The sequence below is a fragment of the Musca domestica genome, unplaced genomic scaffold (assembly GCF_030504385.1).
Source record: "Musca domestica strain aabys unplaced genomic scaffold, Musca_domestica.polishedcontigs.V.1.1 11, whole genome shotgun sequence".
Lineage (NCBI taxonomy): Eukaryota > Metazoa > Arthropoda > Insecta > Diptera > Muscidae > Musca > Musca domestica.
This window is the reverse complement of record NW_026712133.1, coordinates 5,498,405-5,523,280: the sequence shown is the minus strand read 5'-3', so window position 1 is coordinate 5,523,280 and position 24,876 is coordinate 5,498,405. Positions and strand designations below refer to the sequence as shown.

General features: G+C 34.8%; 1 protein-coding gene across 4 annotated transcripts in view; it reads right to left on the bottom strand.

Moving 5' to 3' along the window:
- The window catches only part of LOC101888976 (ionotropic receptor 75a), an 814,889-nt gene that overhangs the window by 456,345 nt on the left and 333,668 nt on the right, over positions 1–24,876 (bottom strand). For 3 of the 4 annotated variants that reach the window (XM_059130193.1, XM_059130199.1, XM_059130208.1), the window contains exon 3: positions 24,045–24,791. The exons of the other annotated variant lie outside the window; for it this stretch is intronic. In XM_059130193.1, the coding sequence (XP_058986176.1) occupies positions 24,045–24,791 (747 nt within the window). The remainder of the gene's footprint in view (positions 1–24,044; positions 24,792–24,876) is intronic. 4 annotated transcript variants of the gene reach the window in all.

Here is a 24,876-nt window from a genome sequence, read left to right as displayed (position 1 = left end):
CATGGTTATACCTTACCCTACATTAATATCACTTCGCCGTTTGGTAAACCCCTCAAATTCTTAATTGATACAGGAGCCTATGCATCCTTCATAAATTCAGAGTATACACGACAAACAAAATTAATTGATTGCAAGCCAATTACTATAACTACGGTACTTAATCAGTACAAAATAACGAAAAAGGCAATATTGCCGATATAGAATTTAATGAAAATGGAAATCTAACATTTTTAGTGTTTTGATTCCACAATTATTTTGATGGGTTACTCGGCATCGATATATTAATGCAATTAAAAGATAAATTAAATTTATCCACGTTATGTCTTACAACACCCTACTCAACTATACAACTCAGCATAAAACCAAACTTTACCTCAGAGAAAACAATAATTCCCGCTCTCACTAAACTAATGATTAAACTCCTCGTAGACATACAGAACGGCGACATCTACATAAACTCGACAATGATAGCCCCTAATTTATGAATCTCCGAAGGATTATATACTTCAAAAGATTGGTTCAGCGAAATATAAGTCCAGAACATGTCCAAAAAAGAATAATTAATTTTCATAGATCAACCTATAAAAGTGCAACGTTATTCTACTTCCAATTTTGTCGAAATTAAGATTTGGAATTTGGGAAACCCATTTGCTTCAACTCTTAATAATATAACAGACTATCCGCACAAACCACTTAAACTCGGAGGAAATGAATAAAATAATTAAATTGTGTTCAAAATATAATGACATTTTTTTAAGGAAGGACAAAAATTATCCTTTACTAACAACATAAAACAAAAAGTATCACAACAAGTGATAATGTACTATTCTAGTCTATTCTAAATCCTATAGGTATCCATATGTTCACAAGGAAGAGGTAAAGAAACAGACAAAAAGTATGTTGGAACAGGGAATTATTAGACAAAGTTATTCGCCTTGGAGCTCACCAGTTTGAGTAGTCCCCAAAAAGGAGGATTTAAGCGGGAAACAAAAATGGCGGCTTGTTATAGACTATAGGAAGTTAAATGAAAAGACAGTCTCAGACCGTTACCCGATACCTAATATCACGGTAATTCTTGATAAACTGGGAAGGTGTATATATTTTTCAACACTAGACCTTGCTAGTGGGTTCCATCAAATTGAGATGGACCCAAAGGACATACCAAAAACAGCCTTTACTGTTGATGGGGGCCATTATGAATACCTTAGGATGCCCTTTGGTCTCAAAAACGCTTTTTCAACATTTCAGAGGGTAATGGACAATGTACTGAAAGACCTAATAGGTAAAAACTGTCTCGTTTAATTAGATGATATAATTGTTTACTCAACATCTCTACAAGAACATATTAATAATTTAAATGACATTTTTGAAAGATTGCGTATAGCAAACTTGAAGGTACAATTGGACAAATCATAATTTTTGAAAAAGGAACTAGCATTTTTAGGACACATAGTTTCTACGGAAGGAATTAAGCCAAGTCCGGATAAAAAAGAAGCAATTAAACGATTTCCTATTCCCAAAACCCAAAGAGACATAAAAGCGTTTTTAGGATTATTAGGATACTACAGGAAATTTATCAAAGACTTTGCGAAATTAGTAAGGCATCTTACTGTTTGTCTAAAAAAGGGACGATCCGTAGAACTAACGCAACAATATATACAGACATTCGAGTAATGTAAAGACATTCTGACAAATGACCTGATTCTGATTTTTCCAAACCATTTATTTTAACAGCAGCAATGTAGCCATAGGCGCAGTTCTGTCCCAAGGACCCATAGGTAGTGATAAACCTACTTATGCAATTATTCCACAATTGAAAAAGATTTATTAGCGATTATAGGGGCTACTAAATACTTTAGGTCCTATTTGTTTTGTCGAAAGTTCCAAATCGTCACAGATTACAGACCATTAACATGGTTAATGAGCCTTAAAGATGCCAATTCCAAACTGATTAGATGGCGCTTAAAATTTGAGGAATTTGACTACACTATTATTTACAAAAAGGGAAAAGCTAACATAAATGCTGATGCACTAAGTCGAGTAAAACTAATGGACCATAACAATATGCAAACAGATCTTAATATCAATGAAATTGCCTCCAATCAAGGTGTTTAATTTAGAATTGCATAAAATATTGCTATTTATTGACCCCTGGTTTGGTCCTTAATAAGTCGTTAAAATGTACGCGCTATGGTTCATTGCGACCTTGTGCTAGCGCCTTTGACATTTTAACTACTAATTATTTGTCACTTGTTTTGCCGCCTCCTTTAGACATCAAGTAGTGTTTCGCTGTCATTCGGACAGACAACACCCGCAATATCGATTGCAGCACATTTCGTTGTGCATAGAAGGACATATTGTTGCCACAGGTAATATCGTTACCCACCAAACTGAGAATAAATAGTTCTATATATTAAGGAAAACCATTGTGTTTTATTTCTTTTTTTACTCCCAAAGGCGGAGCCCCTCTGAGCTAAACACAAGGAACACAGGGTACAACTATACATTCAGCGGAAGAAAATTTAGATTATGGGAATTTAACTTGCAGGTTATTCTAGAAAAATCAGATTCAGGTTCACCTATGACTCTAGAGACAATATTCCGAAACAAGCAAAGGAAAACTATTCGACATCAACATTTCAACGAAAAAATAATGGTAAATATTTTCAAAGAATATATAGTACCAAACAGACTAAATGCAATATATACAAACTTATTCAAAACATTTTTCAAATAACAAATTATTCAATGTAATACGATGTACATTAATTTTGACCGATATAAGACAAGATGACGAACAAGAAAGCCTCATCAAAGAATACCACGAAAACTGTAACCATCGCGGAATAAATGAAATTTATAGTCATTTAAAACGAAAATATTATTTCCCATTTTTAAAGAACAAAATAGCTAAAACGATAGACAACTGTAAAAAATGTCAAATGCTGAAATACAACCGAAGTCCTCCAAAGATTAAATACGAAATACCAGAAACCCCCGAAAAACCGCTTGATATAATACATATTGATCTTTAAACTATAAACAATTGTCATGTCCTTACCGTATTAGATAAATTTTCTAAATTTAAATCAGTTTAACTGTGACAAAATCACTACAGACAATACGGAATTCCTAAAAAGAAAGTTTGTGACCTAGGTTCAGAATTTTCAAGTAATGTTTTTAAAGACTTTTGTAGACAATACAACATAATCTTGCATTCGACTTCTTTCCAACAAACCAGTAGTAATGGCCCAGTTGAAAGATTACATTCAACTATAACGGAAATATACAGAATAATCATGTCAAAAGGAAAAGAACTCAGATTAGAACAGGACCACGAAGAAATGTTATCCGAAGCATTAATTATATACAACAACGCTATCCATTCAGCAACTAATTTAACACCCTATGAACTTTTTCACAGAAGAACATATAAATTTGACAGGGATGTTCAATTCTCTAACGAACACGATTATTTACGTAAACTTAATGAATTTAAAGAAACTCTTTACCCTTATATTAAAGAAAGATTAGGTAAAGAGGTACAGAAACGACTTGAGAAATTAAATACAGACAAACATGAATTCGAAAACTTTGAAGTCGATGAAGACGTTTGCAGAAAAGAATGTAGGAGAAATAAAATGACACCTAGATTCTCCAAACAAAAATTCATAATAATAAGAGAATAACTATAATCACAACTAGAAACCAAAAAATTCATAAATATAATTGTTTTTTTTTTAAATTTTCATTAGCTTTGACCCAATTGATCGAAATACAAAATATTCTACAAGACAAAGGGATAATACAACTTAATCTCGGACCAGCAAGAATCATCGAAAATTACAGTAATCTTATAGACATAGTAAATTTAGATGGCTATGAAAAAAACATTCAAGGACTTGCTCACTTATTAGACATATTTCAAAAGCAAGCTTCATTGACGGACACCGTAAAAATAACGACCCTCAAACTTAAAGAGCTGCAAAACAAATTAGCAACTCTCATGCCTTCAAAAAGGACAAATAGAGGACTTATAAATGGACTGGGAACTGCGATAAAATTTATTACCGGAAATATGGACGCTCACGACGCACAAGAATTAAACAAACAAATAAAGATGTTGGTAACTAACAAACAAAAGATGTTGGTAACTAACAAACAAACAAAAAATTTTCCTTGAAAATCAGCATAATCTAAATACTGAAGCTCTAGTTTTAGCTAAATTGAATGTAATTTCTAAACTTATATTAAACCAAAATGAAATGAAATTAATTGATGATGTATTGAATCAACAGTCTATTGAGCTTATTTCGGACGAACATGCGTATGAACTCCTTGGTCTACAGGCATATCACAACAATAGCAATATTATATTCAACGTTAGAATACCTGTCCTTTCTCAGAATCAATTTCAATTCAGACACTAATTCCCTTACCAATTAATAAAACAAAAATAATCGTAACCCAGCCATATATAGCCTACAATGAAAAAAGCGTTCAATACTTTGAAGAAGCATGCCCCAGGATAGAACACAGGTTTTATTGCCAATCTTCGCTGTATAAAGAGAATATAAATCCATCATCATGCATTGGACCCCTGATCAATTACAACCAATCCAGATGCGTATTCAACGACGTCGGAGAAGCCGAAGGAATTATCGCACTTGAAGAAAAATTATATATTACTTATAAGTGTTAAACATTTACTAATAAATTCTACTTGTACACAGTAAAAATACACTTGAAGTAGAAGGAACTCCTCTCTTACGCTACAAGTCCTGCGATGTTTTCATTAATGGAATACGATACTCGGACAACCACACTACGTTCTGGGATCATACACACATTGCCGCTCCTTCACTTACTCGAATTGATGAAGAATCAACAATTGAAACCCAAAATTTGAGGAAATTTGCGGATTTGTACTTTGAAACCAAGAAGGCAGTCCTTTTCGCAGAGAATGAGACGGAAGACAACATGAAGTTTACCTACCTAGCCAAAGCAAACCTCACTTTATTAATGATGACAGCATTTTGTGCTCTTGCAAGGATAACTCGCAAAAACGTAACACAGAATGTCATCGTTCCTTCTTTTCTGATTTTTCAAAAGTTATCATCGAGTCCCACTGTGCGAAAACTAAAAATAGTGCAAGGACATGGAATTGCATGTTGGAGGCCCATGAGGTGTACCTTCAAGATATAGGCACTCCTAAAAGGTTAATCGTACAGATTTTTTTTTAAATATTTTACCTAAAATCAAGTTTTCCATAGGCCACTGTGCAGCAATACAAAATAGTGTATGCATATGACTGGTACTGCAAGAAAGGACGTTCCAGGAGCTTTCTCAAACGCTATTACTTGGCCAAATCGATCGTGGAAAATTAGAGAAAAATTGATTTTTCTGATTTTTCAAAATTTGTCATCTAATCCCACTGTGCGAAAAGAAAAAAATAGAGCATGCACATTGAATAGCACGTGTCAAGATATTGACACTTCTAAAATATTAATCGCACAATATTTTCTTACAAAGATTTTTTCTAAAATCAAGTGTTTTCCAGAGGAAAACATAAAATGGCCCCTCTGTGCAGCAAATTCAATCGTGGAAAATTAGTGAAAATGGATTTTTCCGAGTTTTAAAATGTTATCATCGAATCCCACTTTGCGAAAACTAAAAATAGTGCAAGCACATGGAATAGCACGTTAGAAATCCCATGTGGTGTACTTTCAAGATATAGACACTCCTAAACGATTAATCGGGGAGATTTGTTTCAAAAATATTTTTCCTAAAATCAAGTGTTTTCCAGAGGGAAACATAAAAAAGCCACTGTGCAGCAATAAAAAATAGTACACACATATGAATGGTATTGCAGTTAAGGTTAAGGATTTTTTTTTTAAATATATTTCCTAAAATTAAGTGTTTTCCAGAAGGAAACATAAAATTGCCCACTGTGTAGCAATAAAAATAGTGCACGCATATGAATGGTACTGCAGGAAGGTCGTACCAGGAGCTTTCTAAAACGCTATTACTTGGCCAAACCGATCGTGGAAAATTAGAGAAAAATTGACTTTTCTGATTTTTCAAAAGTTATCATCGAATCCCATGAGGTGTACTTTCAAGATATAGACACTCCTAAAAATTTAATCGGACAATTTTTTTTTAAATATTTTTCCTAAAATCAAGTTTTTTCCAGAGGGAAATATAAAATACCCTACTGTGCAGCAATAAAAAATGGTGCACACACATGAATGGTACTGCAGGAAACGTCGTTCCAAGAGCTTTCTAAAACGCTATTTCTTGGTCAAATCGATGGTGACAAGTTAGAGAAATATTGACCTTTCTTGAATTTTCAAAAGTTATCATCGAATTCCACTGTGCGAAAACTAAACATAGTGCAAGAATATGGAATAGCACGTTGGAGAGTCCAAGAGGAGTACTTTCCAGATATATACACTCCTATAAGATTAATAGCACAATTTAAAAAAAAAAAAAATTTTTTCTAAAATCAAGTGTTTTCTAGAGCGAAACATAAAATGGCCCACTGTGCAGTAACAAAAAATAGTGCTGCTGGAAAGGTCGTTCCAAGGGCTTCCAAAAAAGCTATTACTTGGCCAAATCTATCATGGAAAATTAGAGAAAAATTGATTTTTCTGATTTTTCAAAAGTTATCACCGAATCCCACTGTGCGAAAACTAAAAATAGTGGAAGCACGTGGAATAGCACGTTGGAAAGCCCATAAGGTGTACTTTCAAGATATAGACACTCCTTAAAAATTAATCGGACAATTTTTTTTAAAATATTTTTCCTAAAATCAAGTGTTTTCCAGAGGGAGACATAAAATGGCCCACTGTGCAGCAATAAAAATAGTGCACGCATATGAATGGTACTGTAGGAAAGGTCTTTCCAGCAGCTTTCTAAAACGCTATTACTTGACAAAATCGAAAGTGGAAAAGTTGAGAAAAATTGAATTTTCTGATTTTTCAAAAGTTAAAATCGAGTCCCACTGTGCGAAAACTAAAAATAGTGCAAGCGCATGAAATAGCATGTTGAAAATCCCATGAGTTGCACTTTCAAGATATGAACACTTCTAATAGATTAATGGTATAGATTTTTTTTAAATATATTTCCTAAAATTAAGTGTTTTCCAATAAAAAATAGTGCACGCATATGAATGGTACTGCAGGAAAGGTCGTTCCAAGAACTTTCTAAAACACTTTTACTTGGCCAAATAGATCGTGGAAAATTAGTGAAAAATTGTCTTTTCTAATATTTCAAAAGTTATCACCGAATCCCACTGTGCGAAAACTAAAAATAGTGCAAGCACATAGAATAGCACGTTGGAAAGTCTATGAGGTGTACTTTCAAGATATAGACATTCCTAAAAGATTAATAGGGCAAATTTTTTTTTTAAATATTTTTCCTAAAATTAAGTGTTTTCCAGAGGAAACATAAAATGCAGCAATAAAAATAGTGCACGCATATGAATGATACTGCAGGAAAGGCCGTTCCAAGAGCTCTCTAAAACGCTATTACTTGGCCAAATCGATCGTGGAAAATAAGAGAAAAATTGATTTTTCAAAAGTTATCATCGAATCCCACAGTGCGAAAACTAATAATAGTGCAAGTAAATGGAATAGCACCATGGAAATCCCATAAGGTGTACTTTCAAATATAGACACTCCTAAAAATATAATATTTTAGCATTTTTTTTAAACATTTTTCTTAAAATCAAATGTTTTCCAAAAGGGAAATATAATATGGCCCCCTGTGCAGCAATAAAAAATAGTGTACGCATATGAATGGTAGTGCAAGAAAGGTCGTTCCAGGAGCTTTCTAAAACGCTACTACTTGGACAAATCGATCGCGCAAAATAAGAGAAAAATTAATTTTTCTGATTTTTCAAAATTTGTCATCTAATCCCACCACCATAATATGGTGTAAGGTATATTTATTTTGTCATTCCGTTTGTAACTCCTCGAAATACTCATGTCAGACCGAACAAAGTATATATATTCTTGATCAGCGTAAAATTTTAAGACGATTGAGCAATGTCCGTCTGTCTGTCTATCTGTCCGTCTGTCTGTCTATCTGTCCGTCTGTCTGTCTATCTGTCCGTCTGTCTGTCTGTTGTAATCACGCTATCTTTCGAACAAATTGAGATAGAAGGCTAAAATTTTGCACACATGTATATTTTGCCAGTAGACAGTTTAAGTTTGTAAATGGGCCATGCAGGTCCAAGTTATCATATAGCCCCCATATAACGGTACCTCCGATATTCGGTATTTATATGTATATATATATTTGATTCCTTTTTTTTTTCTTTCTTGTATAAAATGTATATTATGCTTTTTATTCTTTGTATGTATTTTTCTTATATTTATTGCAATCCCTTTGAATATTTCTTTCTTATTATTTATTTTATTACGTTTTTCTCAAGATAATCTATGATATTAAGTCATAGATATGTTATCTTCTTTATTATTAGTGAAGTCTATCTATGATATTCATTCATAGATTTGAGACTTCTTTTTTTAAATCCTATTAATTTATTTATTTTAGCCTTCTATCTCAATTCGTTCGAATGATAGCGTGATTACAACAGACAGACGGACGGACGGACATTGCTAAATCGTCTTAGAATTTTACGCCGATCAAGAATATATATATTTTGTTGGGTCTGACATGAGTATTTCGAGGAGTTACAAATGGAATGACAAAATTAATATACCCTCCATAGTATGGTGGAGGGTATAAAAGAGAAAATATATCTGGAAAGGAAAAGAGAAAAACAGGATTCTGCGTTTGTAAAAATATATATTTAATGCTAAAAACAGAAAAACCTTCAATAAAATATCATCCGTATTTGACCCGAAACAGTTTATTAATAATGTTGAGGAAATTTTATTACACCGTGGGGACATTGACGGCACACCTTGTGCTAAGATCTTGTTAAGGGCTATAAGAAATAAGGTAGAAGGAGAGGCAAACGAAACCCAGAACGAAGCACGGAACCCCGTTGGTCTGGGATAAAATAAGAAAAAATCATACATTACTTATTCGGACAAGAGAACCGAGACTTCTCTTATTAAAGGTTTGCATAATCAATTTGGGAATGTGGAAAAATTTTATGGTCTAATTGTAGAAATACAGTCGACTCTCCATAACAATATCCTGATTCATGAAATGGATCAAGGCGTTATTAAAGCCAAAAAGAACTCTATGCTGAAATGTGTTTAAATATATTTCTTACTGGCTTAAAAGAACCTTTAGGAGCAACGATGAGGGCTATGAGACCCGACTCGTTACCTTCAGCTCTGTCGCTTTGCTTAAAAGAACAAAATATCTTCTATCAAAAGAAAAAGACATTTGGGTCAAATTTTAGGAAATCTAAGTATCGTCGACAACCATACCAACCAAGTTACAATGCCCAATATAGACAACCGAGAACAGGATTTCAAACTATGAAATCAAACAATAATTTTAACCAAAATTTTCATACAAACTCTAAAATGAGTAAATTCACATACACTGGGAAACCAGAGCCTATGGACGTTGACTCAGGACACAGTAATTTTAAAACCGCAATGACCCGTTACACAAATCAAACATTCCGTTCCCAACAACACGGCAGGGAAATGTATAACGTTAATCACGAAGATGACAACAATTCAGGAACGTGTGAAGATTATGAAGAGGTTGATAGCATCGACGACTCCGGAAATTTTCCTATTTTAGCCTCCCAAAATCCACAGGCTACCTAGAAATTAAAAACATGGTTATACCTTACCCTACATTAATATCACTTCGCCGTTTGGTAAACCCCTCAAATTCTTAATTGATACAGGAGCCTATGCATCCTTCATAAATTCAGAGTATACACGACAAACAAAATTAATTGATTGCAAGCCAATTACTATAACTACGGTACTTAATCAGTACAAAATAACGAAAAAGGCAATATTGCCGATATAGAATTTAATGAAAATGGAAATCTAACATTTTTAGTGTTTTGATTCCACAATTATTTTGATGGGTTACTCGGCATCGATATATTAATGCAATTAAAAGATAAATTAAATTTATCCACGTTATGTCTTACAACACCCTACTCAACTATACAACTCAGCATAAAACCAAACTTTACCTCAGAGAAAACAATAATTCCCGCTCTCACTAAACTAATGATTAAACTCCTCGTAGACATACAGAACGGCGACATCTACATAAACTCGACAATGATAGCCCCTAATTTATGAATCTCCGAAGGATTATATACTTCAAAAGATTGGTTCAGCGAAATATAAGTCCAGAACATGTCCAAAAAAGAATAATTAATTTTCATAGATCAACCTATAAAAGTGCAACGTTATTCTACTTCCAATTTTGTCGAAATTAAGATTTGGAATTTGGGAAACCCATTTGCTTCAACTCTTAATAATATAACAGACTATCCGCACAAACCACTTAAACTCGGAGGAAATGAATAAAATAATTAAATTGTGTTCAAAATATAATGACATTTTTTTAAGGAAGGACAAAAATTATCCTTTACTAACAACATAAAACAAAAAGTATCACAACAAGTGATAATGTACTATTCTAGTCTATTCTAAATCCTATAGGTATCCATATGTTCACAAGGAAGAGGTAAAGAAACAGACAAAAAGTATGTTGGAACAGGGAATTATTAGACAAAGTTATTCGCCTTGGAGCTCACCAGTTTGAGTAGTCCCCAAAAAGGAGGATTTAAGCGGGAAACAAAAATGGCGGCTTGTTATAGACTATAGGAAGTTAAATGAAAAGACAGTCTCAGACCGTTACCCGATACCTAATATCACGGTAATTCTTGATAAACTGGGAAGGTGTATATATTTTTCAACACTAGACCTTGCTAGTGGGTTCCATCAAATTGAGATGGACCCAAAGGACATACCAAAAACAGCCTTTACTGTTGATGGGGGCCATTATGAATACCTTAGGATGCCCTTTGGTCTCAAAAACGCTTTTTCAACATTTCAGAGGGTAATGGACAATGTACTGAAAGACCTAATAGGTAAAAACTGTCTCGTTTAATTAGATGATATAATTGTTTACTCAACATCTCTACAAGAACATATTAATAATTTAAATGACATTTTTGAAAGATTGCGTATAGCAAACTTGAAGGTACAATTGGACAAATCATAATTTTTGAAAAAGGAACTAGCATTTTTAGGACACATAGTTTCTACGGAAGGAATTAAGCCAAGTCCGGATAAAAAAGAAGCAATTAAACGATTTCCTATTCCCAAAACCCAAAGAGACATAAAAGCGTTTTTAGGATTATTAGGATACTACAGGAAATTTATCAAAGACTTTGCGAAATTAGTAAGGCATCTTACTGTTTGTCTAAAAAAGGGACGATCCGTAGAACTAACGCAACAATATATACAGACATTCGAGTAATGTAAAGACATTCTGACAAATGACCTGATTCTGATTTTTCCAAACCATTTATTTTAACAGCAGCAATGTAGCCATAGGCGCAGTTCTGTCCCAAGGACCCATAGGTAGTGATAAACCTACTTATGCAATTATTCCACAATTGAAAAAGATTTATTAGCGATTATAGGGGCTACTAAATACTTTAGGTCCTATTTGTTTTGTCGAAAGTTCCAAATCGTCACAGATTACAGACCATTAACATGGTTAATGAGCCTTAAAGATGCCAATTCCAAACTGATTAGATGGCGCTTAAAATTTGAGGAATTTGACTACACTATTATTTACAAAAAGGGAAAAGCTAACATAAATGCTGATGCACTAAGTCGAGTAAAACTAATGGACCATAACAATATGCAAACAGATCTTAATATCAATGAAATTGCCTCCAATCAAGGTGTTTAATTTAGAATTGCATAAAATATTGCTATTTATTGACCCCTGGTTTGGTCCTTAATAAGTCGTTAAAATGTACGCGCTATGGTTCATTGCGACCTTGTGCTAGCGCCTTTGACATTTTAACTACTAATTATTTGTCACTTGTTTTGCCGCCTCCTTTAGACATCAAGTAGTGTTTCGCTGTCATTCGGACAGACAACACCCGCAATATCGATTGCAGCACATTTCGTTGTGCATAGAAGGACATATTGTTGCCACAGGTAATATCGTTACCCACCAAACTGAGAATAAATAGTTCTATATATTAAGGAAAACCATTGTGTTTTATTTCTTTTTTTACTCCCAAAGGCGGAGCCCCTCTGAGCTAAACACAAGGAACACAGGGTACAACTATACATTCAGCGGAAGAAAATTTAGATTATGGGAATTTAACTTGCAGGTTATTCTAGAAAAATCAGATTCAGGTTCACCTATGACTCTAGAGACAATATTCCGAAACAAGCAAAGGAAAACTATTCGACATCAACATTTCAACGAAAAAATAATGGTAAATATTTTCAAAGAATATATAGTACCAAACAGACTAAATGCAATATATACAAACTTATTCAAAACATTTTTCAAATAACAAATTATTCAATGTAATACGATGTACATTAATTTTGACCGATATAAGACAAGATGACGAACAAGAAAGCCTCATCAAAGAATACCACGAAAACTGTAACCATCGCGGAATAAATGAAATTTATAGTCATTTAAAACGAAAATATTATTTCCCATTTTTAAAGAACAAAATAGCTAAAACGATAGACAACTGTAAAAAATGTCAAATGCTGAAATACAACCGAAGTCCTCCAAAGATTAAATACGAAATACCAGAAACCCCCGAAAAACCGCTTGATATAATACATATTGATCTTTAAACTATAAACAATTGTCATGTCCTTACCGTATTAGATAAATTTTCTAAATTTAAATCAGTTTAACTGTGACAAAATCACTACAGACAATACGGAATTCCTAAAAAGAAAGTTTGTGACCTAGGTTCAGAATTTTCAAGTAATGTTTTTAAAGACTTTTGTAGACAATACAACATAATCTTGCATTCGACTTCTTTCCAACAAACCAGTAGTAATGGCCCAGTTGAAAGATTACATTCAACTATAACGGAAATATACAGAATAATCATGTCAAAAGGAAAAGAACTCAGATTAGAACAGGACCACGAAGAAATGTTATCCGAAGCATTAATTATATACAACAACGCTATCCATTCAGCAACTAATTTAACACCCTATGAACTTTTTCACAGAAGAACATATAAATTTGACAGGGATGTTCAATTCTCTAACGAACACGATTATTTACGTAAACTTAATGAATTTAAAGAAACTCTTTACCCTTATATTAAAGAAAGATTAGGTAAAGAGGTACAGAAACGACTTGAGAAATTAAATACAGACAAACATGAATTCGAAAACTTTGAAGTCGATGAAGACGTTTGCAGAAAAGAATGTAGGAGAAATAAAATGACACCTAGATTCTCCAAACAAAAATTCATAATAATAAGAGAATAACTATAATCACAACTAGAAACCAAAAAATTCATAAATATAATTGTTTTTTTTTTAAATTTTCATTAGCTTTGACCCAATTGATCGAAATACAAAATATTCTACAAGACAAAGGGATAATACAACTTAATCTCGGACCAGCAAGAATCATCGAAAATTACAGTAATCTTATAGACATAGTAAATTTAGATGGCTATGAAAAAAACATTCAAGGACTTGCTCACTTATTAGACATATTTCAAAAGCAAGCTTCATTGACGGACACCGTAAAAATAACGACCCTCAAACTTAAAGAGCTGCAAAACAAATTAGCAACTCTCATGCCTTCAAAAAGGACAAATAGAGGACTTATAAATGGACTGGGAACTGCGATAAAATTTATTACCGGAAATATGGACGCTCACGACGCACAAGAATTAAACAAACAAATAAAGATGTTGGTAACTAACAAACAAAAGATGTTGGTAACTAACAAACAAACAAAAAATTTTCCTTGAAAATCAGCATAATCTAAATACTGAAGCTCTAGTTTTAGCTAAATTGAATGTAATTTCTAAACTTATATTAAACCAAAATGAAATGAAATTAATTGATGATGTATTGAATCAACAGTCTATTGAGCTTATTTCGGACGAACATGCGTATGAACTCCTTGGTCTACAGGCATATCACAACAATAGCAATATTATATTCAACGTTAGAATACCTGTCCTTTCTCAGAATCAATTTCAATTCAGACACTAATTCCCTTACCAATTAATAAAACAAAAATAATCGTAACCCAGCCATATATAGCCTACAATGAAAAAAGCGTTCAATACTTTGAAGAAGCATGCCCCAGGATAGAACACAGGTTTTATTGCCAATCTTCGCTGTATAAAGAGAATATAAATCCATCATCATGCATTGGACCCCTGATCAATTACAACCAATCCAGATGCGTATTCAACGACGTCGGAGAAGCCGAAGGAATTATCGCACTTGAAGAAAAATTATATATTACTTATAAGTGTTAAACATTTACTAATAAATTCTACTTGTACACAGTAAAAATACACTTGAAGTAGAAGGAACTCCTCTCTTACGCTACAAGTCCTGCGATGTTTTCATTAATGGAATACGATACTCGGACAACCACACTACGTTCTGGGATCATACACACATTGCCGCTCCTTCACTTACTCGAATTGATGAAGAATCAACAATTGAAACCCAAAATTTGAGGAAATTTGCGGATTTGTACTTTGAAACCAAGAAGGCAGTCCTTTTCGCAGAGAATGAGACGGAAGACAACATGAAGTTTACCTACCTAGCCAAAGCAAACCTCACTTTATTAATGATGACAGCATTTTGTGCTCTTGCAAGGATAACTCGCAAAAACGTAACACAGAATGTCATCGTTCCTTCTTTTCTGATTTTTCAAAAGTTATCATCGAGTCCCACTGTGCGAAAACTAAAAATAGTGCAAGGACATGGAATTGCATGTTGGAGGCCCATGAGGTGTACCTTCAAGATATAGGCACTCCTAAAAGGTTAATCGTACAGATTTTTTTTTAAATATTTTACCTAAAATCAAGTTTTCCATAGGCCACTGTGCAGCAATACAAAATAGTGTATGCATATGACTGGTACTGCAAGAAAGGACGTTCCAGGAGCTTTCTCAAACGCTATTACTTGGCCAAATCGATCGTGGAAAATTAGAGAAAAATTGATTTTTCTGATTTTTCAAAATTTGTCATCTAATCCCACTGTGCGAAAAGAAAAAAATAGAGCATGCACATTGAATAGCACGTGTCAAGATATTGACACTTCTAAAATATTAATCGCACAATATTTTCTTACAAAGATTTTTTCTAAAATCAAGTGTTTTCCAGAGGAAAACATAAAATGGCCCCTCTGTGCAGCAAATTCAATCGTGGAAAATTAGTGAAAATGGATTTTTCCGAGTTTTAAAATGTTATCATCGAATCCCACTTTGCGAAAACTAAAAATAGTGCAAGCACATGGAATAGCACGTTAGAAATCCCATGTGGTGTACTTTCAAGATATAGACACTCCTAAACGATTAATCGGGGAGATTTGTTTCAAAAATATTTTTCCTAAAATCAAGTGTTTTCCAGAGGGAAACATAAAAAAGCCACTGTGCAGCAATAAAAAATAGTACACACATATGAATGGTATTGCAGTTAAGGTCGTTCCAAGAGCTTTCTAAAACGCTATTACTTGGCCAAATCGATCGATCCTAAACGATAAGTCGGGGAGAATTGTTTAAGAATGTTTTTCCTAAAATCAAGTGTTTTCCAGAGGGAAACATAAAATAGCCCACTGTGCACGCATATGAATGGTACTGCAGGAAAGGTCGTTCCAAGAGCTTTCTAAAACGCTATTACTTGGCCAAATCGATCGTGGAAAATTAGAGAAAAATTGATTTTTCTGATTTTGCAAAATTTGTCATCTAATCCCACTGTGTGTATGCATATGAATGGTACGGTAGGAAAGGTCGTTCCAGGAGCTTTCTAAAACGCTATTACTTGGCCAAATCGACCGTGGGAAATTAGAGAAAAATTGATTTTTCTGATTTTTCAAGATTTGCCACCTAATCTTACTGTGCGAAAACTAAAAATAGTGCAAGCACATGGAATAGCACGTTGGAAAGTCCATGAGGTGTACTTTCAAGATAAAGACAATTTTTTCTTAAAAAATATTTTTCCTAAAATCAAGTGTTTTCCAGAGGGAAATATAAAATGGCCCACTGTGCAGCAATAAAAAATAGTGTACGCACATGAATGGTACTGCAGGAAAGGTCGTTTCAAGAGCGAACAGAATTACAATGTTAATATACCCTCCACAGTATGGTGGAGGGTATAAAAATGAATAAAGCATATTAACATGGTAAATAAACAATTTATATCTAATACAATTTACCAAAATTATAAATTATTATTTTAAATGAATTTAATTTCGTATAAAATAATCCAAAAATGTATTAATTATACGAGCCGATCTGTTGTAATCGCCCTATCTTTGGAACGAATTGAGAAGAAGGCCAAAGTTTTGTACACATGTTGATTTTATCAGCAGGTAGGTTACGTTCGCAACTGTTCTGCACTGGTCCACATTTTTATATAGCCACCATATAACGGTGCCTTCCAACATTCAGTATTTTGATGATTTTTGCGACACTATTTAAAATTCGTCATAGATACTTCAGCCTATGCAAAAAATCGCGTATACAGTGCCATGTCAGCGAAACCTAGCGAAGTTCAGTATATTGATGATTTTAGCGACATCATTTACCGGAATTGTTTTAAATTTTGTAGTTGGAGTTTGTAAGGGGTACTACAGCCAATGACAAAAAAACTACTTATGTACTTACACGTCTTCGCATAGCCCCCATATAAAAGATATCATTTGAGAGGTATGTTTGTTTTTTGTTTTTTTGAAATTTTTCATATTCCATTAAATCTGAAGGATTGTTTTAAAAGTGTCGAATTAAATGCTATTTTATTTTTGTTCATTTGCAAATAAGAATTATGTATTGATACATGTTAAGTAATGATTTAGTTTAAGAAATGTTTCGTTCAGTTGGAAGACTGGTAATGACTTAACAGTTCAAATGCGTAACTTTAAGACTCTTTTGTATATGAATAACTTACATAGTTTAGTATAGAGATTATAACATTTAATTGTTCTATTTTTGTTCTACATTTATTTAGGTCTGAGATCACCGGTATAAAAATTTGAAATAATTCGTTGATACTGTAAGGTTTAGCTGTTGACCCTTTTTAAGTTGATGATTTATACTGATGTGGCATACGATATCTCTTGTGTGAATGTTTTCGGATCGTTTTGAATATATTTTGAATTTTTTAGCTAAAGAGTTCATCAGCTGGTGCATCAAAGAGGCTGATTGTCTTTTTGCATAAAATTTCTTAGTTAGATTTTCGGTAATTGCCAAGTACTCTTTTCGGCATAGACATCATGGATCATCGCCTCTATAGTTTTTGTTTGTTTGTTTTTCTTGCAATGGAAGCATTGGTATGCGACACGATTTACTTCAGTTGTTTTGTCAGTTTGACAGGCAGCTACGTCATGACTATCACCACCCCCTCCCCTCCCAATCAATGCAGTTTCTTCTGAAACAGGCTTTTAATCCATGACGATGCATTGAGTATAGCCTTTACTTCCTTTTAGAGGATTTCTAAATATTAATCTTAAACACTTTACTAATTTTGTGGATTTGGGATTTAGTGTTTACTGAACGATCGTATAAATTGCATCACGAGCGGTTTTAATTTCTTTGATATTCACAACATTGTGGTTCAATGAGTTTTTTAGTTCGTCTTAAATAACACTGCTATTGGGTTGCGGAACAAATTTAAATACGTGCGTGTCTTTTCACTCATAACAGTAGAAAGTATAACTTGAGTCAATGAGTTTCTTTTATACTTGCTCAAAGTGTGTAATTAAAGGTGAGATAATCTTTGTACCGATGGATATTCTCTTATATGCCAATATATTAGTACACACTTAGAAACTTAAGATCATCATCCATAATAATTGGTGGCAAAACGATTTTGTATTTAACTTTCATCTTCATTTGTGGTATCATCGTCGTTCTCATTATCAAATAATAGAAGTATGTTAACCAGGTTCTAACTAGCTTTATATATATAATATATATATAATCGCGCTTGTTTTTTTTTGCGTCCGCACAAACAACATCTTTCTTCCATAAATTGATTAGTAGGAACAAGGTTTCTAAGGCGTTAGCCAATAGACTTTGTCGACCTCTTTTAAAGCGATATGTTGGCCTGTGACATTCAGGGTAACAACAGAGTTCATGCTTTGGCAAGCATCAATCAGCGTAGCTATAACTCCTACATTCTCTTTTTCAAATATGAACAATCAAATTGCAGTTTGTTACTAAAATATTGAATAATTTCATTTGCACCGACGACGACCTGAGTAAGACCATCATTCCAGAGAAGTCAACGATGGTGAGCTGAGTCTGTTGGAATTGGGGAGGAATGTTTGAAAGAACATCGTCCTCGAGAGCTCCCTTTCTGAAAAGATTGTTCGCTCAGGGGAGGAGCCGCAGCCATCTCCCAAGAAGGCAACGGTCACTCACCCCGTCACTCTATCTGCCTTATATGCAGCTTCTCTTAGACAGGGTGGCGAGGAAAAGATAAGTACAGTAAAAGTCAAGGAAAGTCTTTAAGCTACATTGCTAGATAATCTGAAGCGTACAGCTAGCAGCTTCAATGCTAATCACAGGCGAATCAAATAGTACACCTCATGTAGCTTTACACGTAATGCTAAGTATCGCTCCGTGCGAACTTAGAATACAGTATCAGGCTGCACGAAGTGCGATATGTCTGTCCGAACAGGATATGCTGCATAATACACTGCAGGGGCATGCCAGAGATGGAAGAAGGCATAAGGCCGGAGCCTTCTGTAAGCAATTAGCAATGGTCTACTTCAACAAGTTGGATGGAAAGTCCTTTGTTGTTCAAGCAGAGATATATTAAGGATCATAAAATCTGCAGAATTGGTGAAAACTATGGAGAATAAAGTAACTGAATCGGTGACTATGTATGTTTATAGTTATTGTATACTCAAAGTCTGGAGTTTTAATTTAATTCAGTTTATTTCATTAAGAAATATTGTAATGTACGAGTTACAAGAGTAAACTATGAACTAACAACTAAAGAATACGGGATTGAGAATGTCGATGTTGATGTCAATATCGAGTTAACATACACAACATCTTTCCCCTCTAAGGAGAGAATGGGGCCCTGGGTCTTCGAATCCTTGTTGATCGCCGCAATCCTTGTCCCCGTTCATCGACATTTGTAGCAGATGATGATGCGAATGATTCCGGAAATCCTAGCAATGGAGTAGATGTCGAAAAGGCTTGGGTGTCCTCATACCCATGTTTTGAGAGGGGTGGAGTTGAAAATTATTCAGTCTGTTCTAGTTCAATCTCTGAGTTAGTTGTCTCTCTCTCTCTGAGTTAGTTGTCGTCGGTGACGCTGCTCGAACCAGCTCCGTAGCTATTCGGACGATTCACAGAGCTTTCCTTACTGTTGACTGGTGTGCGACGACTGCATGTGTCAATATCATTTAGATCTGTACCACGAAGTTTATCAATATGTCTTCTATAATACTTCCCCTGGAACAGAAATTGATAGTGGACATCCCCCAAACGTGTGGTCACTTTACCTTTGAGCCATTTGATAATGCGTGGATTTCCGGACAGAAAGTACAAGTTTTGATCCTTTTCTAGTTCCCTGTATTTACAGCTGCTCTTCATGAACAGTTTGGCTGTTACTTTACTACTAGTTTCTTGTGGGCGCACTAGATCTAAACGTGTTCGTAAATGCCGTCCTAGGAACAACTGTGCTGGGGACTAACCCGTAGTCGAATGAGGTGAATTCCTGTACTGTCTCAGGAATTCGTTTAGATTCTCCTTCAATCTCATTTTCGTTGTACACATAGTCTTTAATGTATTCTTCACCTTTTGGACACTTCGCTCTGCTATGCCGTTAGTTGCTGGGTGGTAGAGGGTAGTAATTTTGTGGTACTTAACGCCAATTCTTTATACAAAATTCTTGAATTCCGCCGAAGAAAAATTCGTTCCATTATCGGAAACTACTATTAATGGTACTCCCCTATGTAGCAAACACTTCATCCAGCAATGTAATCGCCGCAGCTGCAGTCATTGACTTGGTAACTTTTACCCCCAACCATTTAGAGAAGACATCGCTAATGATGAGTAACATCATTCCCTCAAAGGGTCCCACATAATCTATGCACACTCGTTCCCTCGGAGACTTGGGATACTTCCAATGATGATCTGTGCACTTCTTCGGGACATTTGCATAATTTGCACATTTCTCGCATTCCCTCGCAGTGCTCTCAATGTCTTTGTCAATGCCCGGCCAGTAAACGAAGGACCGGGCTATGCCTTTCAACTTAACCATCCCTAAATGGGCGCCATGCAAATCTTTCATTAAATAGCCCCGAAATCTAGGAGGGATCACAATTCGGTGTTCAAACATTAAACATCCTGACGACACTTTGTACTTCATTTTAGGTGATTTGTAACCAGCTTGTGACAAACACTGTCCACTTTCCAATATCTTTATAATCTTACAAAGATGTGGATCCTTTCTCGTTTCCAGCATTCAGCAGCTACCGGTAATTGATTAATTTGGAAAATCACGATACTGTCGAATTCATCAAGGTCATTACATATGGCCTTATCAAAATTGAGCTTGTTCACTCCGTTGGCTGGAGTTACTCGAGACAAAAAATCGTCATTACTTTTTTCTTTCGAGGTTTTGCGGACCACTTCGAAATCAAAATTAGAAAGGCGTAGTTAGTAAAAGGTGTAGTTTGCCATACGAGATATGCATACAGCAGGCAGCGTCTTGCTCGGATGTAGGATTTGTACCAGCGGTTTGTGGTCAGTAATCAGAGTCCAATGACGGTAATACAGGTACTTGAAAAACTTTTGGACGGCCCACACTATGGCCAGCGCCTCTTTATCGATTAGTGAATATCGTTGCTCCGTCGCGTTCATTAGAAAGACGATGCGACAGAACTGCTCCCAGTCCCGAAGTGGCCTCTCAAGTGTAGACAGGTTTGGTATAAAATTCGAATAATACGACGCCTTTCCCAAAAATAATTGTAACTCCTCCAACGTTCTTGGTTTTGTCGCATGCATAATCGCTTCAATGTGTTTATTGGATTTATGAAGTCCTTTGGCGTCGAGTTTTTGGCCTAGAAATTTAATCGATGACGTCACAAATACGCACTTCTTTTTGTTTAACTTAAATTCAAATTTTGCGGATTTACGGTTGGTTTGTAGTTACCCGTAATACGTATAACTCCATTCTTCTTCGTCCCTACATGTGTAGTAGATGCCCATTCTGAATACTCCAGCTTCAATCTTCTTTGGCATACGCACCCCGTAATATGAATGCAAATCTTGCAAATTTTGGCGAAGAATCTTGCTTTAATTGCACTTTAATAGGAGGACCTTTAAACTTACCCGCTACATCTCAGTATATAAATTTATGTTTGGCTAATTGCAGCTGTAGCCGTTGCCGTAGATGTTCAGACAGTATGGTTTTTTTACTGCTATAGATGTCCGTACCCGTTGATGCTTCTATTGGGTCTTGGAACCATTCGGCAAAATTTATTTTTATTTATTTATTTGGCCGTCTATCTTCATTGTGACCATTTTCCGACCGAATGGCCCCTTTGTTCTGACTTTTGCAATCTGAGAAGTATGTGCCTCTTCACCCTCATCTGACAACAACGACTCCCTATCTGCTTTGTATTTGACTTGCACACTTTACTTATGTGGCCTACCTTGCCGCATGAAAAACACTTTGCGTTCTTGAATTTACAATCCTTCCGTACGTATCGACCACCGCACCCATAACATCTTACCTCTGTAGTTTTATTCGACTTCTGCTTCTTACCATTTTTACACGCTCCACCATAGTATGGAGGGTATATTAAGTTTGTCATTCCGTTTGTATCACCTCGAAATGCACAGTTTAGACACCACAAAGTATATATATTCTTGATCAGCATAAAATTCTAAGTCGATTTAGCGATGTCCGTAAGTCCATCCGTCTGTGGACGGATAAAATTTTACTAAAATGCATACTTTTGTTATTGAAAATGGGCCATGTAGATCCACGTTTTGGTATAGCCCCCATACAACGGTACCTTCCCAAATTCGGTATTTTTGATGATTTTAGCGACATTTTTACCAGAATTGTTTCAAAATTGGTATTTGAAGTTAGTAATGGATACTACAGCCTAAGACAAAAATTGTCTGTGCAGGTCCACGTTTTCGTATAGCCCCCAGATAACGGTACCTACCAATATTCGGTATTTTAATGATTTTAGCGAATTCATTCACCGGAATCGTTTCAAATTTGGCATTTGAAGTTCGTAATTGATACTACAGCCTAAGACAGAAAATTTTCTGTGCAGGTTCACGTCTTCGTATAACCCTCAGATACCGGTACCTCCCGATATTCGGTATTTTGTTGATTTTATCTACATTATTAACAATTTTTGCAAGTTTCGCATTTGAATATTGTAATGACTTATGACAAATGTTACCTTCGCAGGTCCATGCCATCGTATAGACCCTAATGTGACAGCTACATTCAGTATTTTCAAGATTTTAACAGAATTTTTAACGGATTTAATTGTTTTTGAGAATTGCCAAATTCGTTTCAAATGGTGGACTGTATTCAAAGTTTGGCCCGGCCGAACTTACAGTTTTTTTACTTGTTAGTCTTGACAGGTATAAATCCCAATTTGCATGTCGGTTCTGTAGTAATATTCTCATCTGCATTTTCTACACCTGTTGATACTGGAGTTAACTGGTACAACGAACCACGGTGCAAGGTATCAAACTAAATCTGGCCAGGTATGGTATCTACTAACCAATAATAAAAAGAACGTTGCGGATAACAATAGGGATACTTACATACCACTGCAACATCTGTTCAATAACTTCTAAGTGGGATGACTCTATTGTCGAATTCTGAAGGCTGTGTGAGGATGAGAATGAAACGATCAAACACATTTAATGGCACTGTGCTGCTCTATCAAAAGGAAGACAATGAAGTAATGTTCGACTCATGATCTCAGTGTACATTCAGACACGGACCACTTTGTAATCTACATCTTCACAAAAATGCTGTATAGGCCCTGCCTCCAGAGTCAAAACACAACTCTATTCGACACTTATCTCCATTCTTTTTACTTTTCTAAAAAGATCTATCATCTTTCTCAACGTTTATTCTTTCTTCTTTTTCATGCAAGATGATCACAATGGACATCTCTGAGTGATTTCAATTTCAATTGTAGTAACTACACATCCTCTAACCTAACCTACGGATATTCGACCAATTAGACACCAAAATACCAACTCTGGGAGACAGCTTAATTTTACCGGAACAAGATTTGCATATCTGGTATAACAAAGGAAGTCTTCAAATGTTGTGGCACAATTGGGGTGTAAAAATATGATTTTGACCCGACAGTGTACAGGCGAGGGTGGGGACAAATCTTTAAAATAATTATCAACAGTGGAGACTAAAATAATAAAATGAAGAAAAACCTCTTAACGGGGCAGCAAGGGCGGTTATCGCTGAGGATCCTTGTCATATTGCAAAACACATACGACTACTTCCTGTGAAAAAAGATCAGAACCATAATTTATGAGAAACGCGGCATTCTGTTCCATATATTATAAGTCTAACTTTCGTAGGTTAATCTTAAACACTGACCAAAAATTACACTTTCGTGAAGTTTTATTATAAGCATTAAGATTTACATAATATTGTTCTTAATATAATATTATATAATGTTTTCTTCCCACACTTGGCCCTTCGTAATCATTGCAATTTTTCCCACTAATTAATAAACTTTCTTTTCAAATAACAAAACTGGGTATATTATAGACTTGCTGACAATTAATAGTGTAAACTTGCACAAACTTTGTGTATAAATGTAAAAAAGTATTGCAACATATTTTTCTGTTCTTACCTGGAATAAGATTTTATAGTATCCTATATCCTCAAACGATACTTTTAATTCGCTAGAAATTATGGCATCTATAGTTGAAGGGCCTTCAACTGTATTGCCCAAAAGACCGCCCACAACGGATGATGTGTAATAATTGTAGAATATTAATGAAAATACAAAAGTTGTGAGCGAAATAATACGAGATGATATTCCCATTGGACTCGGGTCCATTCCCTGCTGACAAATAGCACCAACCACATTGACTGGAATCACATTTACTGCAGTAAATTGATCTGTTTTTTTAGACACCATGTATTCTATACACATCCAAACTACCGTCAAAAGGAGACAAATGCCCCCCATAATAAACCAAACATATATATGAAAAGGGGCAAAGAAATCTCCTTTCAAATTTTTATAGCCAATGTTAGGGGTTAACCTATATATAAAAGCTGTTTCAAGTTTCCAGCCTTGATGAAGAATGTCAAAGAAGTCGAAACGATTTATACGGTTATATGATGCCGAGGCACCCACGTCAGCTTCATTGCGTTGCATTATTCCTATATAACCCAAACGTAAAGATGAATTTCCAAGTTTTCCAGCCCATCCACGGGCATTACGAAATTTAACGGTAAAATTAAACCTTTCTCGAAGTATGCAAAACAAGGCGTAATGGTATTTTGCAAATGCAGCAACTCCGGACTCTTTGTGAGATCGAGATAAAATGTCTTCTATTTCAATATTGGACGTAATATTGTCTTGGTCAATCTGAAAAACACAAAATGTTATATAAAAATTAAAATGTTTTAAAAAATCTATTTAATTATATATATATATATATATATATTATGAT